The 14,206-nt window shown below is 35.0% G+C and overlaps 1 protein-coding gene across 7 annotated transcripts in view; it reads left to right on the top strand.

Moving 5' to 3' along the window:
* Positions 1 to 14,206, top strand: part of MAP3K4 (mitogen-activated protein kinase kinase kinase 4) — a 481,171-nt gene that overhangs the window by 389,584 nt on the left and 77,381 nt on the right. For all 7 annotated transcript variants that reach the window (XM_053710936.1, XM_053710933.1, XM_053710939.1 and 4 more), the window contains one exon: positions 13,663 to 13,759. In XM_053710936.1, the coding sequence (XP_053566911.1) occupies positions 13,663 to 13,759 (97 nt within the window). The remainder of the gene's footprint in view (positions 1 to 13,662; positions 13,760 to 14,206) is intronic.

Genomic DNA, 14,206 nt, shown 5'->3' with positions numbered 1-14,206 from the left:
GGCTTTATAAATAGATTATCTACAAAACATTTATGCAAAGAAAAAATGAGTGTATAATTGCCCTTTAAGGATAACAATTTGAATGATTTTACTACTCACATTGCTTAAAGAGACACTAAATATATGTAACCTAGATTTTCTCTTGCTGTAGCCAATTCAGTTCTTGTACTGATCAAGGAATCGCTGTGCATATGTAAACTATAGAAGAATTAAGTATGCAATGGCATTTTTCACAAGTTGAGAGATGTTAAAGGTGCTATTAATTCACATAAAAAATGTAATTATTATGTGTTTGCATTTTTTTAATTTAAGTTTAACATGTAAGGTGTGTTTTACCACTAATGTGCACAATGACTGCTTAACCCTTTAAAGCCGTTATGTCGTTCTATTCCGTCATAATTAGACTGGGCTTTAAAGCCGTTATGACGAAATAGAATGTCATAGCTAACGGCGGTCCTGAAGCCTTCTGTGCTGTCAGGATTTGATCGCGGTCTGGAGGGCGTTCCTAGGGTTGTAGGGACGCCCCCCAGACGCGATCCAATAATTGAAATCTTGCGATCGTGTGCACGATCGCGTGGTTTCAATTTGTCTACATCGGAACAGTTGTTCCGATGTAGGTACTTTAGCCCTGACATGAAAGGGTTAAAGGACCAGTAAATACAGTAGATTGTCATAATGAACAAATGCATGATAAAAAGACAATGCAATAGCACTTAGTCTGAACTTTAAATGAGTAGTAGATTTTTTTGGGACAAATTTCAAAGTTATGTATAATTCCACTCTCACTGCATCATGTGACAGCCACCAGCCAATCACAAATTAATATACGTATATTGTGTGAATTCTTGCACATGCTCAGTAGGAGCCAGTGGCTAAAGTGTAAATATAAAAATACTTTTTTCCAAATTGCATGCTGTATCTGACTCATGGAAGTTTAATTTTGACTTGAGTGTCCCTTTAATGTCCTTTTAATTTTCTCTTCTGTTCATTGAGTTTTGTTCACTCCCTTCAAAAGGAAAATTGCCACCTCAGATGCTTAAAATGATAAAACATAGTATAAAACATAACGTGCTTGCAGAAAGAAAAAGAAAAAAACTGTTGCAGTGAAGGATAAAAAAAGGCTTAGGCAAATATTTTATTTGGAGACGAATAAATATTGTTGTCTTGATTTAGTTACCATAGCAACGACATAAAGATCTGTTGTTGGCAATAAAAAAAAACATTCATTCCCTGCACTTTAGTTTAAAATATATTACACAGTCAAATTTAGTTACACTCAAAATTATGTGCATATTTTAAATACATTATGTATGTAGGCACAAACACTTTTTAGGGTACATGCCCAGCACATGCATAAGCAAGCATGAGTTTAAAAAAGTCCTCAATTTTCTGTTATGCAGAAAATGTCGGCTGTCCCAGCTCCAATTTTATCCATTGTCAAACATAGTTTAAAACTGATAGAAAAAAATATAAATGTACAAATAGCAATATTTTTTTTTTTGTATCAAATTAATTTCAGCCTATTTGGCCAACAGTATTTTAGGATTACCGATACCATGATTGCTTGCACCGCCCTCTAAGTATGGGTGCCACCATTTTGGTACCTAGGTGCAAATACATCAGCACTTAAAGGGACAGTCAACACCAGATTTTTTGTTGTTTAAAAAGATAGATAATCCCTTTATTCCCCATTCCCCAGTTTTGCATAACCAACACAGTTGTAATGCACGTTTTACCTCTGTAATTACCTTGTATCTAAGCCTCTGCAAACTGCCCCCTTATTTCAGTTCTTTTGATAGACTTGCATTTTAGTCGATCACTGTTGACTCCTAGGTAACTTCTCGTGCGTGAGCTCAATGTTATCTAAATGACACACATGAACTAATGCCCTCTAGTGGTGAAAAACTGTCAAAATGCATTCAGATTAGAGGCAGCCTTCAAGGTCTAAGAAATTAGCATATGCGTCTACCTACATTTATCTTTCAACTAAGAATACCAAGAGACCAAAGCAAAATTGGTAATAAAAGTAAATTGGAAAGTTGTTTAAAATGGTATGCCCTATCTGAGTCATGAAAGTTTATTTTGGACTTGGCTGTCCCTTTAAATGATGTGAAAGGTAGATTATAACATGGCAGCACCCATGACTAGAGGGAGTGGGCCATAACTTTAAAGGGACAGTCTACACCAGAATTGTCATTGTTTAAAGAGATAGCTAATCCCTTTATTACCCATTCCCTAGTTTTGCATAACCAACACAGTTATTTTAATACACTTTTTACCTCTGTGATTACCTTGTATCTAAGCCTCTGCAGACTGTCCTTTATCTCAGTGCTTTTGACAGACATGCAGTTTAGCCAATCAGTGCAGACTCCTAAATAACTCCACGGGAGTGAACACAGTGTTCTCTATATGACACACATGAACTAGTACTGTCTAACTGTGAAAAACTTTCAAAATGCTCTGAGCTAGGAGGCGGTTTTCAACGGTTTAGAAATCAGTTTGAGCCTACCTAGGTTTAACTTTTCAAAAATACCACCAAGGGAACAAAGCAAATTTGATGATAAAAGTAAATTGGAAAGTTATTTAAAATTTGCACGCCCTATCTGAATCATGAAAGTTTAATTTTGACTAAACTGTCCCTTTAATACTGTGCTTATAATATATATTTAGTGTTTAAGGTCCCTTTAAAGGCATTCTTGAGCTTTCAAATTGTTTTATAAATCAATATTTTGCAATGCAATGAACTCCAGTACAGGTGGCCCTCAGTTTACAACGGTTCAATTTGCACCGTTTCAGAATAACAACCTTTTTTCCAGTCATGTGACTGCTATTGAAAAGCAGGTAGATTCAATACTAAGATTGAAACGTGTACACGTATTAGCACTCACATCTGGGAAAGTGTGGCTATAAATTTAGAACATGTAGTTTCAAGGGGAAGACGGTCTATGCCGTAAGAGTTAAAATATAACTTTTATTAGGATTGTTTTTAAAAAACGACTACCACAAGACAAACACAAACATATATAAATAAAAACGCAAAATGTTGAAAAGGATACTGTATGCGAGGTATAGATGCTAAGCGTGGTTGCATGCACTGGGAAATATCTCTAGACCTTATCTCTGGATTGAATGTCTCTAGATTACAGTATTCCTGGCCACAGAGATATTTCCTTATTGTAGCTGTTTGAGTGTATAATTTAATACTTGTGAATACACTTATATATGCTTGTTCCTCACTGGGATACTCCTATAGTTCGTGGTCGTAAGAATATGCTTAAAGTAAGTTTATTCTGTGATGTAGTACCTATAAATATAAATGTATGTGCTTCTTGGGCATGCACACTATAGTTTATAACATTAGTGCTATCAATAAAATGATAGCTGTGTTTCAAAGGCTGATGCTATCCTGGTTTTAATACTCCAGTTTTATGGTCATTGAATTTCTCCTTTAGTCAATATAACAGGGTTATAATTCAAATTGAGGGTGTAAGCTAATGGCCGTTATTAACTTTGGTCACACTTTGTTATAAAGTACACTCTCACTTCTTTATATTTTTGAGTGAATATATTCCATATAGTACTTATTTCAAGTTAGATACTTATTTCTAGTTAGATGATATAGGTATATTATTATTGATACCTGATACTTGTTGTTGTTAATACTTGTAAGTCATTAGTTTCTAGACATACAATTGATATCATTAGCTTGTTGTTACCTTTAGTTTTAACAATAAATTTAACTATGTTCTACATAGAATAAGGTAATAAATTAAACTGCATAACTGAATGTTGTGCCCCAATAATATTGGATGTAAGAACTTCTATGTATTAGCATATACGTATTGCTATTGCAGGGCTATATGCAATGTTGATGAATTGATACAAATGTTGCCATTTAAACGTAACGGTTATGCGAGTCCACTTAGTGTGGATTTATACCCAGGTTATTGGATTGTGTTTTACTGAGGATATTTTACATATATCCGCGGGTACTTTGTACCAACGGTATAGAGAAATTCAATGCTATTAGTATCTTGCACTGTTGTTATCCAATGCGCTGTTAAATGACTTATAATTCTTGGTAGCTAGCCTTTGATCTTATAGTACAATCATTCGTCTTCCATTCATGCTCAAATGCCCAAGAACTGCACTGAGACAGCGTCAATTAATTAAATCCTGCTAGCATAGCTTGCTATTATTGTGCAGCAACCTACAGTTAGCTTTTAGTTTAATTAAATCCAGCTAGCACAGCTTGCTATTATTGTGCAGCAACCAACAGTTAGCTTTTAGTTTATATAGCTAGTTCAGTAACTTCCTTTGTGTGGCGGTACACCTTACATTCATACACTTGGCTCTTAGGCCGTTCTATATTATATAGGTGTACTTTGGTCACTACGATAATTTTCAGTTGAACTTTGCTATACGGATTTTCTATCAGTTATAATACACATTACTTCCACCATTCGTTCATATAACTTGGTTATTCACCATTCACAATTGTAACTCTATGGTTCTAATAATGTGGATAAATTCTATATCCTAATTTCAACATTGGCAATTTAAAAGTTTGGCTTAGAGCCTAACAACAGATCAATGCCCTGACATGTTTCGCCACCAACGTGGCTTTCTCAAAGGGTACGGCGCGGCGTTTGGCGTGGTCTCTTATAGACTCTGGTCCAACCCTTAGTGATGACAAAACGTCCTATCAGATTCTTTGTTTTTTATGGGCCAATTAGAATGATTCTAACATTGTGACCAAGCTGTAACTTTTTACTGATTGGGTCAATATCGATGTTACCTGATTATAAGGGGTTTCAGAATATTATTCTGACTTGTATACAAGTTCTGTTCATTTGTCTAGGATTTGATGACTGCTTTTGTATTAAAGAAAGTGTATCACATTTTTTAATTCAATTGTTTGTCTGATCATACTTAAGATGTTTATTTTAACAGCGAATTGTATCATGTGTATATGTGTTACTAACGATTCGATATATGGTGAATAATATCCATGTTATTCCATCCTCGCTGTATAAATGTCATGCTCTTAGGCTCTGGTTTAGAGCCATGTAATTGATAGATAAGGAATATTATGTAGGTTATTTTAGCATTGGATTCCTAATAGACAATGGTTTTATTCAACAAAGATACAAAATAACAAAAAAATAAAAAAATAATATATGACAATTCCGTCAGAATTTGACTCAAGACTAATTTTCTAACATTTTATTACTGTAATTATTATTTATATGACATGCTGTGGATTTCGCTGTGTTGTACATTTAGTAGAGATGCCCTGTTAAAAATGGTGAAAGTGTATTATTGTGAATGGGACTTTTAATTGTGAAAGTGAAGACAAATAAAATAAATTAAAGAGTGGACTAGTGAAAAAAATAAAACTTAGGTTTAAAGTGCTAATGTATGTGCTCCAAGTGTAATACTGAGTTGATGAGTGAAGAGACACAATGGGACGCCCTGGTGGGTGCTTTTGGTCTTTATGCACCTTAGGGATCAGATAAAAGGTGGCTACCTTTGGGGGGTTGACTGTTAGAAATCTTTTTTCTTTGTTAGTGATGATATTGCTGGCTCTGGCATTGGCTATCATATCATTATATTGAGTATGAAATTGTTCAGTAGGGTTGCTCCATAGTTTTCGATAGCAAGTCTGGTCTGATAGTTGTTTGTTGGCTTCCTTCAGATATTGGTCGGTTGGCCAAATTACAATATTGCCACCTTTGTCAGCTTTACGTATGATGACATCATTCCAATGGATTAAACGAGCATAACAACTATGTCTCATACGTAAAAAGATGTTAAATTAAGATCCGGAAGCGGAAAATTACTCCAATTGAGAACATAGCCAAAAAGCTAATTAAAATATGAGAATATCCAAACATGAGATTCCTAAAGGGAAAACTTAAGAATAAACTTTAGATGTATTGAATAAGAATACAAAGTATTAAAATGACATCTAAAAACGTAGAGAATCCTAGAGCTGCACCTTAAACTTACATAACTTCACTAATCCATCACTTATGATATGCATTATGAGTGCATATCTCACACCCTTTTTCGCCTATCCCCCCTGGGTAGATTTTAAGAATAATGATTTAAATATAATTAGCGTCTCAAGTATGAAGTAGATGCATTAACACATCAATAATCTCTTCACTCATCAACTCAGTATTACACTTGGAGCACATACATTAGCACTTTAAACCTAAGTTTTATTTTTTTCACTAGTCCACTCTTTAATTTATTTTATTTGTCTTCACTTTCACAATTAAAAGTCCCATTCACAATAATACACTTTCACCATTTTTAACAGGGCATCTCTACTAAATGTACAACACAGCGAAATCCACAGCATGTCATATAAATAATAATTACAGTAATAAAATGTTAGAAAATTAGTCTTGAGTCAAATTCTGACGGAATTGTCATATATTATTTTTTTATTTTTTTTTTATTTTGTATCTTTGTTGAATAAAACCATTGTCTATTAGGAATCCAATGCTAAAATAACCTACATAATATTCCTTATCTATCAATTACATGGCTCTAAACCAGAGCCTAAGAGCATGACATTTATACAGCGAGGATGGAATAACATGGATATTATTCACCATATATCGAATCGTTAGTAACACATATACACATGATACAATTCGCTGTTAAAATAAACATCTTAAGTATGATCAGACAAACAATTGAATTAAAAAATGTGATACACTTTCTTTAATACAAAAGCAGTCATCAAATCCTAGACAAATGAACAGAACTTGTGTATACAAGTCAGAATAATATTCTGAAACCCCTTATAATCAGGTAACATCGATATTGACCCAATCAGTAAAAAGTTACAGCTTGGTCACAATGTTAGAATCATTCTAATTGGCCCATAAAAAACAAAGAATCTGATAGGACGTTTTGTCATCACTAAGGGTTGGACCAGAGTCTATAAGAGACCACGCCAAACGCCGCGCCGTACCCTTTGAGAAAGCCACGTTGGTGGCGAAACATGTCAGGGCATTGATCTGTTGTTAGGCTCTAAGCCAAACTTTTAAATTGCCAATGTTGAAATTAGGATATAGAATTTATCCACATTATTAGAACCATAGAGTTACAATTGTGAATGGTGAATAACCAAGTGTATATGAACGAATGGTGGAAGTAATGTGTATTATAACTGATAGAAAATCCGTATAGCAAAGTTCAACTGAAAATTATCGTAGTGACCAAAGTACACCTATATAATATAGAACGGCCTAAGAGCCAAGTGTATGAATGTAAGGTGTACCGCCACACAAAGGAAGTTACTGAACTAGCTATATAAACTAAAAGCTAACTGTAGGTTGCTGCACAATAATAGCAAGCTGTGCTAGCTGGATTTAATTAAACTAAAAGCTAACTGTAGGTTGCTGCACAATAATAGCAAGCTATGCTAGCAGGATTTAATTAATTGACGCTGTCTCAGTGCAGTTCTTGGGCATTTGAGCATGAATGGAAGACGAATGATTGTACTATAAGATCAAAGGCTAGCTACCAAGAATTATAAGTCATTTAACAGCGCATTGGATAACAACAGTGCAAGATACTAATAGCATTGAATTTCTCTATACCGTTGGTACAAAGTACCAGCGGATATATGTAAAATATCCTCAGTAAAACACAATCCAATAACCTGGGTATAAATCCACACTAAGTGGACTCGCATAACCGTTACGTTTAAATGGCAACATTTGTATCAATTCATCAACATTGCATATAGCCCTGCAATAGCAATACGTATATGCTAATACATAGAAGTTCTTACATCCAATATTATTGGGGCCCAACATTCAGTTATGCAGTTTAATTTATTACCTTATTCTATGTAGAACATAGTTAAATTTATTGTTAAAACTAAAGGTAACAACAAGCTAAGGATATCAATTGTATGTCTAGAAACTAATGACTTACAAGTATTAACAACAACAAGTATCAGGTATCAATAATAATATACCTATATCATCTAACTAGAAATAAGTATCTAACTTGAAATAAGTAGTATATGGAATATATTCACTCAAAAATATAAAGAAGTGAGAGTGTACTTTATAACAAAGTGTGACCAAAGTTAATAACGGCCATTAGCTTACACCCTCAATTTGAATTATAACCCTGTTATATTGACTAAAGGAGAAATTCAATGACCATAAAACTGGAGTATTAAAACCAGGATAGCATCAGCCTTTGAAACACAGCTATCATTTTATTGATAGCACTAATGTTATAAACTATAGTGTGCATGCCCAAGAAGCACATACATTTATATTTATAGGTACTACATCACAGAATAAACTTACTTTAAGCATATTCTTATGACCACGAACTATAGGAGTATCCCAGTGAGGAACAAGCATATATAAGTGTATTCACAAGTATTAAATTATACACTCAAACAGCTACAATAAGGAAATATCTCTGTGGCCAGGAATACTGTAATCTAGAGACATTCAATCCAGAGATAAGGTCTAGAGATATTTCCCAGTGCATGCAACCACGCTTAGCATCTATACCTCGCATACAGTATCCTTTTCAATATTTTGCGTTTTTATTTATATATGTTTGTGTTTGTCTTGTGGTAGTCGTTTTTTAAAAACAATCCTAATAAAAGTTATATTTTAACTCTTACGGCATAGACCGTCTTCCCCTTGAAACTACATGTTCTAAATTTATAGCCACACTTTCCCAGATGTGAGTGCTAATACGTGTACACGTTTCAATCTTAGTATTGAATCTACCTTCTTTTCTAGAAACAAACAGTACACAGCACCTAACTCGAATATCACAGGCAGTTAAATTACCTGCCCCAACTATTATAGAGCATCCTAGGAATACCGGATAGTAGTGCCATTTAGTCTTTCTCTTTTTTCGTGCTATTGAAAAGCATTGAGAAGCAGTGCATTGATTAAAATAGCCAGTAGGTGGAGCTGTCCGCTTGTGTTGCAGCCTAGCCAAGCAAGCTGAAATTAATCAGTTTAACCAGACCTGAGCTATTGAGCAGATTTCAAAGGAACAAGATCTTCCTGTCTATAAATCAGTCCAGATTGGAATGCATAGAAAGAACTGTTTGCAGAAAAATGCAAGTGAAGTCTGTGTTGTGTGATTATTTTATTAGGTTTATAATGCTGTTTAGCAAATGTTTTTGTTCATTTAACTTAGTTTAATTATATATTCTGTGTTGTGTGATAATTTTATTAGGTTTATAATGCTGTTTAGCATTTAACGTCTTCATTTCAAAGCTTTAAAAATAATGTATTAGGTGGTACTTATGACAATTTTGAGAGGGGCCTGGAACCTAACTCCCTCACTTCCCATTGACTTACATTATAAACTGGGTTTCAATTTACAATGGTTTCGATTTACAACCATTCCTTCTGGAATTTAACCCCGGCGTAAACTGAGGGCTACCTGTATTTAACTTTCGCTTCTTTGGAGTCAAGTAGAAACTTTCTGTGATTTCTGATTTATTGTTACAACTTCCCTTTGGTTTGCTGCACATTTTTGATTTTTACTATGAGACAAAAGACACTTTCACTTATTTAGTTTCTTTGTTTTACAAAAGTTAGTTCGAGCACAAAATAGGCTCGTGGAATTATGGGCCGTGTTGCTTTTTGTTTTTTAGCCAGTGAGCATTCATACACCAGTTCTAGTTGTGCACAAACATATATTTCCTGCCAGTTTAAATTTTCAATTTAAACCACTCTTTTTCCCTGTATAAATGTTGTAGTATATTTAGCTGGTGCTCTTTCAGGTGCATGATATAATATTTGAGTACAATGTTACATTTTAATAGATGTTTTCACTTTTGCCAGGATACATCCCATATATGCTCTTTGCATATAAGTACTTTCCTCTTTACACGCTACTCATTTCTCTTTATCTGAGGTACATGTCAAAGTGTATGTTTGCATTAGAGGTCCCTCATGCATTTTGATTTTTTTTAGTTTAGTTTGTGTTCACCATCAGTTATGTCTTAGGAAGTATAAAGATAAAAGCCAGGGCCCTCTACTGTACAAAAAGTGGTAGCAAAAATCATTTTAAGAATTAAGTGAAGCTTGGCTCTCTTTGTGTTTCTTAGGTGCTATCTGCTTATGCTTTACTCACAGCTACAGAAGAATAGCGCTTGCTTGTCACCCTATAGGACCCTCAGATGTGCTGCCTCTGAGTGCTATTCAGATGTGCAAATCTCCTTCACTAGGTTTACAGGGTCTCAGTTATCAGTTCTCATTCATTATACAGTAATCTCAATTCTACAGGACATGAATGATCCAAAGGTTCCTCCGTCCACATCTTTACAACTAGATCCTCTTCTCCTTCCTTGGGATCAGATTACTTTTTCCTCAAAATTCCATATAGTTGTATTCTCCTCTTTCTGTTCCAGAAGTAATCTTTTCATAAATTGTATTAAATGGCCATGAAACTGTTTGTTTTTCATTTGTTTTTTATTTAAACAGTCTGTATCACAACAGCAAGAAAACCTCTGATCAAATATGCCTTTTGCTTAAAAGAATTATTTAATATAATTATTTAATATAATAAAGAAAATCATACCAAACGCAAGCAATATAAATGGTTCTTTATTACACCTCCATAACGCCTCTACAAAATCTATGATCGGCAGAGAATCGTATTGATTAATTGTGGCTGATAGACTAAGGAGCCTTTGAATATTTATTTTATTTTCTGCTTACTCCCAATCTTATTTGCGGTCCAGTCTGCACACATCATGTAAACACAGAGTACACTGCATTGCCATTTTCCTACAATGGATGTCAAGGGATCTGAAGGGTCAGGGAGAAGTCAAGTGGCTTCACATAGGGGATAGACAGTGTCTGCATTAAGAAAACAAGCACATTTTCAGCAGATTGCTGCATATCCATTCTTTATTAATATAACTGCTCATTTATATAGAGGATAAATAGATCTGACAACCAAATGCATGTTTTACAATATGGCTATTCAAGAAGTGAAAACCAGAAGTTTCAGAACAGGTCTACAGATGCTCCAGATGACTTCTCCTATCACTGCAGAAATCTCGCACTGTCAGTGTACGTAAACACAAGTTGATGATGTCACACTTTCTTTTCCTCTCTCATAGTGTCATGTGACATATGCTCGATGCCTAGTGCACATAGTAACGGCGGATATGTATACACCCTCTGTGGTTGGTTTATGAAAAGGAACCAAGTGGGAGGAGTATAAACAGTGTTGTTTTTGAAGAGAAAATTTACAAAGGAGGTGGTTAAATAATTAATTTATTTCTATGTGTCATCTACCTGTAGTTATTCTTTGGAAAACTGGGGGATTCATGTCCATTTAAATTCTGTGTCATAGGTAAGGATTAAATAGGTTGCACTAGAAGTTTTTGGTCTTTGGTTAGAAAAGAAAATATCATTGTCATGATCATGAGCCAAACTGAAAAGTACAGAATCTGTGTACTCTTGATAAAGCTTTTCTAGTGAGTTCTAATAAAGAGAAAGTATTTATTGTTCATATCGTTATCTTGTTAAAGTGGAAGTGGTATGGCCAGGCAATTGTTTTTGTAAGTCAAAGCATTTTTCTCAATTTAGAATCTTGTAAAATAGACTGAAAATGTAATGGTACTTAGACAATTTATTCATAAGTATTTAGTATTTTACCTTCTTACCTGCCTCACTGGTTAACACTTGCATAGCCAGAATTATCAGTTACCTTGCTTTAATCTGCTATGACATTACCCCAGCAGGGTTCTCTCGCCTCTGATGACATTTTTGACAATCGTCTATCCAACCAGCCAATATTTTTATTTCGGATGCATAAATTAGTTAATTGCTCTTATTAAACAGAGCATCAGCGTTAGTAGTTCAAGCACAGCAAGCATTATAGATAATAAAAGGTAGTTATCGGAAAGTACCTCTGACCACAGAATGATGACTCTAAAGAGGCTGTTATATAGAAAATTAGGATAGGCTCCGCTGTTCCCCAGTATACAAGTCTAAAGCGGTTTTCCTGAATCATCCAGAATTCCTCTAACTTTCTTCCCCAAGTTTCCCTGGTTTCACATAAAAGCCCTTGGAGACCAAGCCCTAATGCTCCCATCTTTCCCGCCAGCTGGTGAATATGGCTGAGCTCATAGTCCAGGTTATTGTTACCTTCAGTTACTGAATAAGTTTAACACCAACATGTTTTGGATCTCAAACACACTTCTCATTGAGGTAATCACAGGGGATTGTGAGAGAGTGATTTATTGTTACCTAACATGCCCAATAAGAGGACCATTTATGTCCTTTTCTGGACTTTAGAGCTCTCAACAATTTTTTTTATATGCTACAGATACAAAATTAAGTAGTTTTACTATCTTTAAGGATGCAAACCTTTATATCCCCCTGTGTCCTACACTGTACGGGTTTCCATGCTTTGGATTTGGTAGCCAACATTTCCAGTTTGCATCTGTGTTGCCATACCTAGAAAACAATCTCATAAATGCTGCAACCAACAGTTTGATGTTGACTCACTTATGCTTTCCCTAAAGTGTGTCCATTGTCAAGTGATCAAGTTCTCCAGTCCCCTCTGTTTGGGGCCACCTTAAAGGAACATTAAACACTTTTGAGATGGTAACATAAAATGATACATCTTATATATATAAAAAAAAGCTCTGCAATATGCTTTCATTATTTATTTTGTCCCCTTTTCCTGTAATTCTATTCTGAAATTTTAAGCTTTATAGTTCCTTTTAGAAATGGAAGTGCAGAAGACAGCCATTGACTGCACATTCTTGTGACCGCTTTAAAACTGTCCCTAATTTGCCACAGCAGAGTTACAACATGGCAGCTCCCATTGTTTTGTAGACACTAAAACTTTTACACATATTTTGTCAATATTTAAACGGCTAATGAAACTTTAAAAAATACATCTACATGTTATTTTCAGACTAACCTTTTCTTTGAATGCATTATTCTATCTAGTATTTATTTAGTGTTTAATGTCCCTTTAAGTTATATTCTCTCTCTCTCACAGCTTGAACACCATAGTCAGGTGGTTCTCACAAGGAACACGTCTTTTATGTGTGGGGAGAAGTCAGGGTAGACCTCTAAGTGCAAGGAGTATGTTATCCCAGGAAAGTGACTCTTCAGTGTTTTGGAACTTAAGGGGATCTATCTCACCTTGCTTTATTGGTAGGCTTTTTGTGTATGCCTTGCTAGGAGTCAGACAGTCCATTACAGTTGCTTATACAAATAATTGGTGGGGGCACATTGATCTGCCATATCGGAAGTTTCCAAGATCTTGACATGGGCAGCGTTGCATACACCAGCCCTGTGTGCTGAAATTTATTGTTTTTGGTGCACTTTATTTTAGCAGCTTGAAATAAAATATAAGTAATATGGTTGATGTCATATAAGCAGAGTTATCAACAAATCCCAATAGGGGACACAGAGTTTAAGTTCTAAATTTACTTGTGTACAAAGTATGCATTTCCCAGTTTGCACATTTGAGCAGTAAAATATTTTGTTATTGAATATACATAGAATTGTCTTTTTAATGTATAGATACGTTTCTGTGTGATTTCTGTTGTGTGGCCATTTTTTCTTAGCTGACTTTTATTTTATTCTTACTTTTTTTCTTCTTCTACTTTAGCTATTCATCGTAACAGTCCCCGTCCAGTGAAGGTTCCTAGATGTCACAGTGATCCCCCAAATCCACATCTTGTTACCCCAACACCAGAGGGCTTCAGGTATTTATCTGCTATGCCATTTGCATACAAAATGTGTACCTGTTCATATTTACAGTTGTAATCAAAATTATTCAACCCCCATTGCAAATCAGGTTTATTGTCAAAATTTACAGACTTCACCACAACAAATGATTCCAGTGGTTTCCCCAAATTCAACTGAAAATGCAACTTTTGATGAATTCTGCAGTCTCAAAATTCATGGCATGCATCTTTAGTACTTAGTAGAGCACCCTTTTGCTTTTATGACCTGCTGCAAACGAGATGCGTAGCCAGACACCAGCTTCTGGCAGCGTTCCTGAGGAATCTTTGCCCATTCCTCATGAGCAATGGCCTCCAGTTCAGTAGTATTCTTGGTTGTGTGTGCTGCAACTGCTTTCTTCAAATCCCACAAGAGATTTTCTATGGGGTTCAAGTCGGTTACTGTGATGGACACTGTAGAATCTTCCA

Source organism: Bombina bombina, chromosome 4 (genome assembly GCF_027579735.1).
Source record: "Bombina bombina isolate aBomBom1 chromosome 4, aBomBom1.pri, whole genome shotgun sequence".
Classification (NCBI taxonomy): domain Eukaryota; kingdom Metazoa; phylum Chordata; class Amphibia; order Anura; family Bombinatoridae; genus Bombina; species Bombina bombina.
Note: the sequence above shows the minus strand (reverse complement) of the source record. Positions and strands in the feature narration are given on the sequence as shown.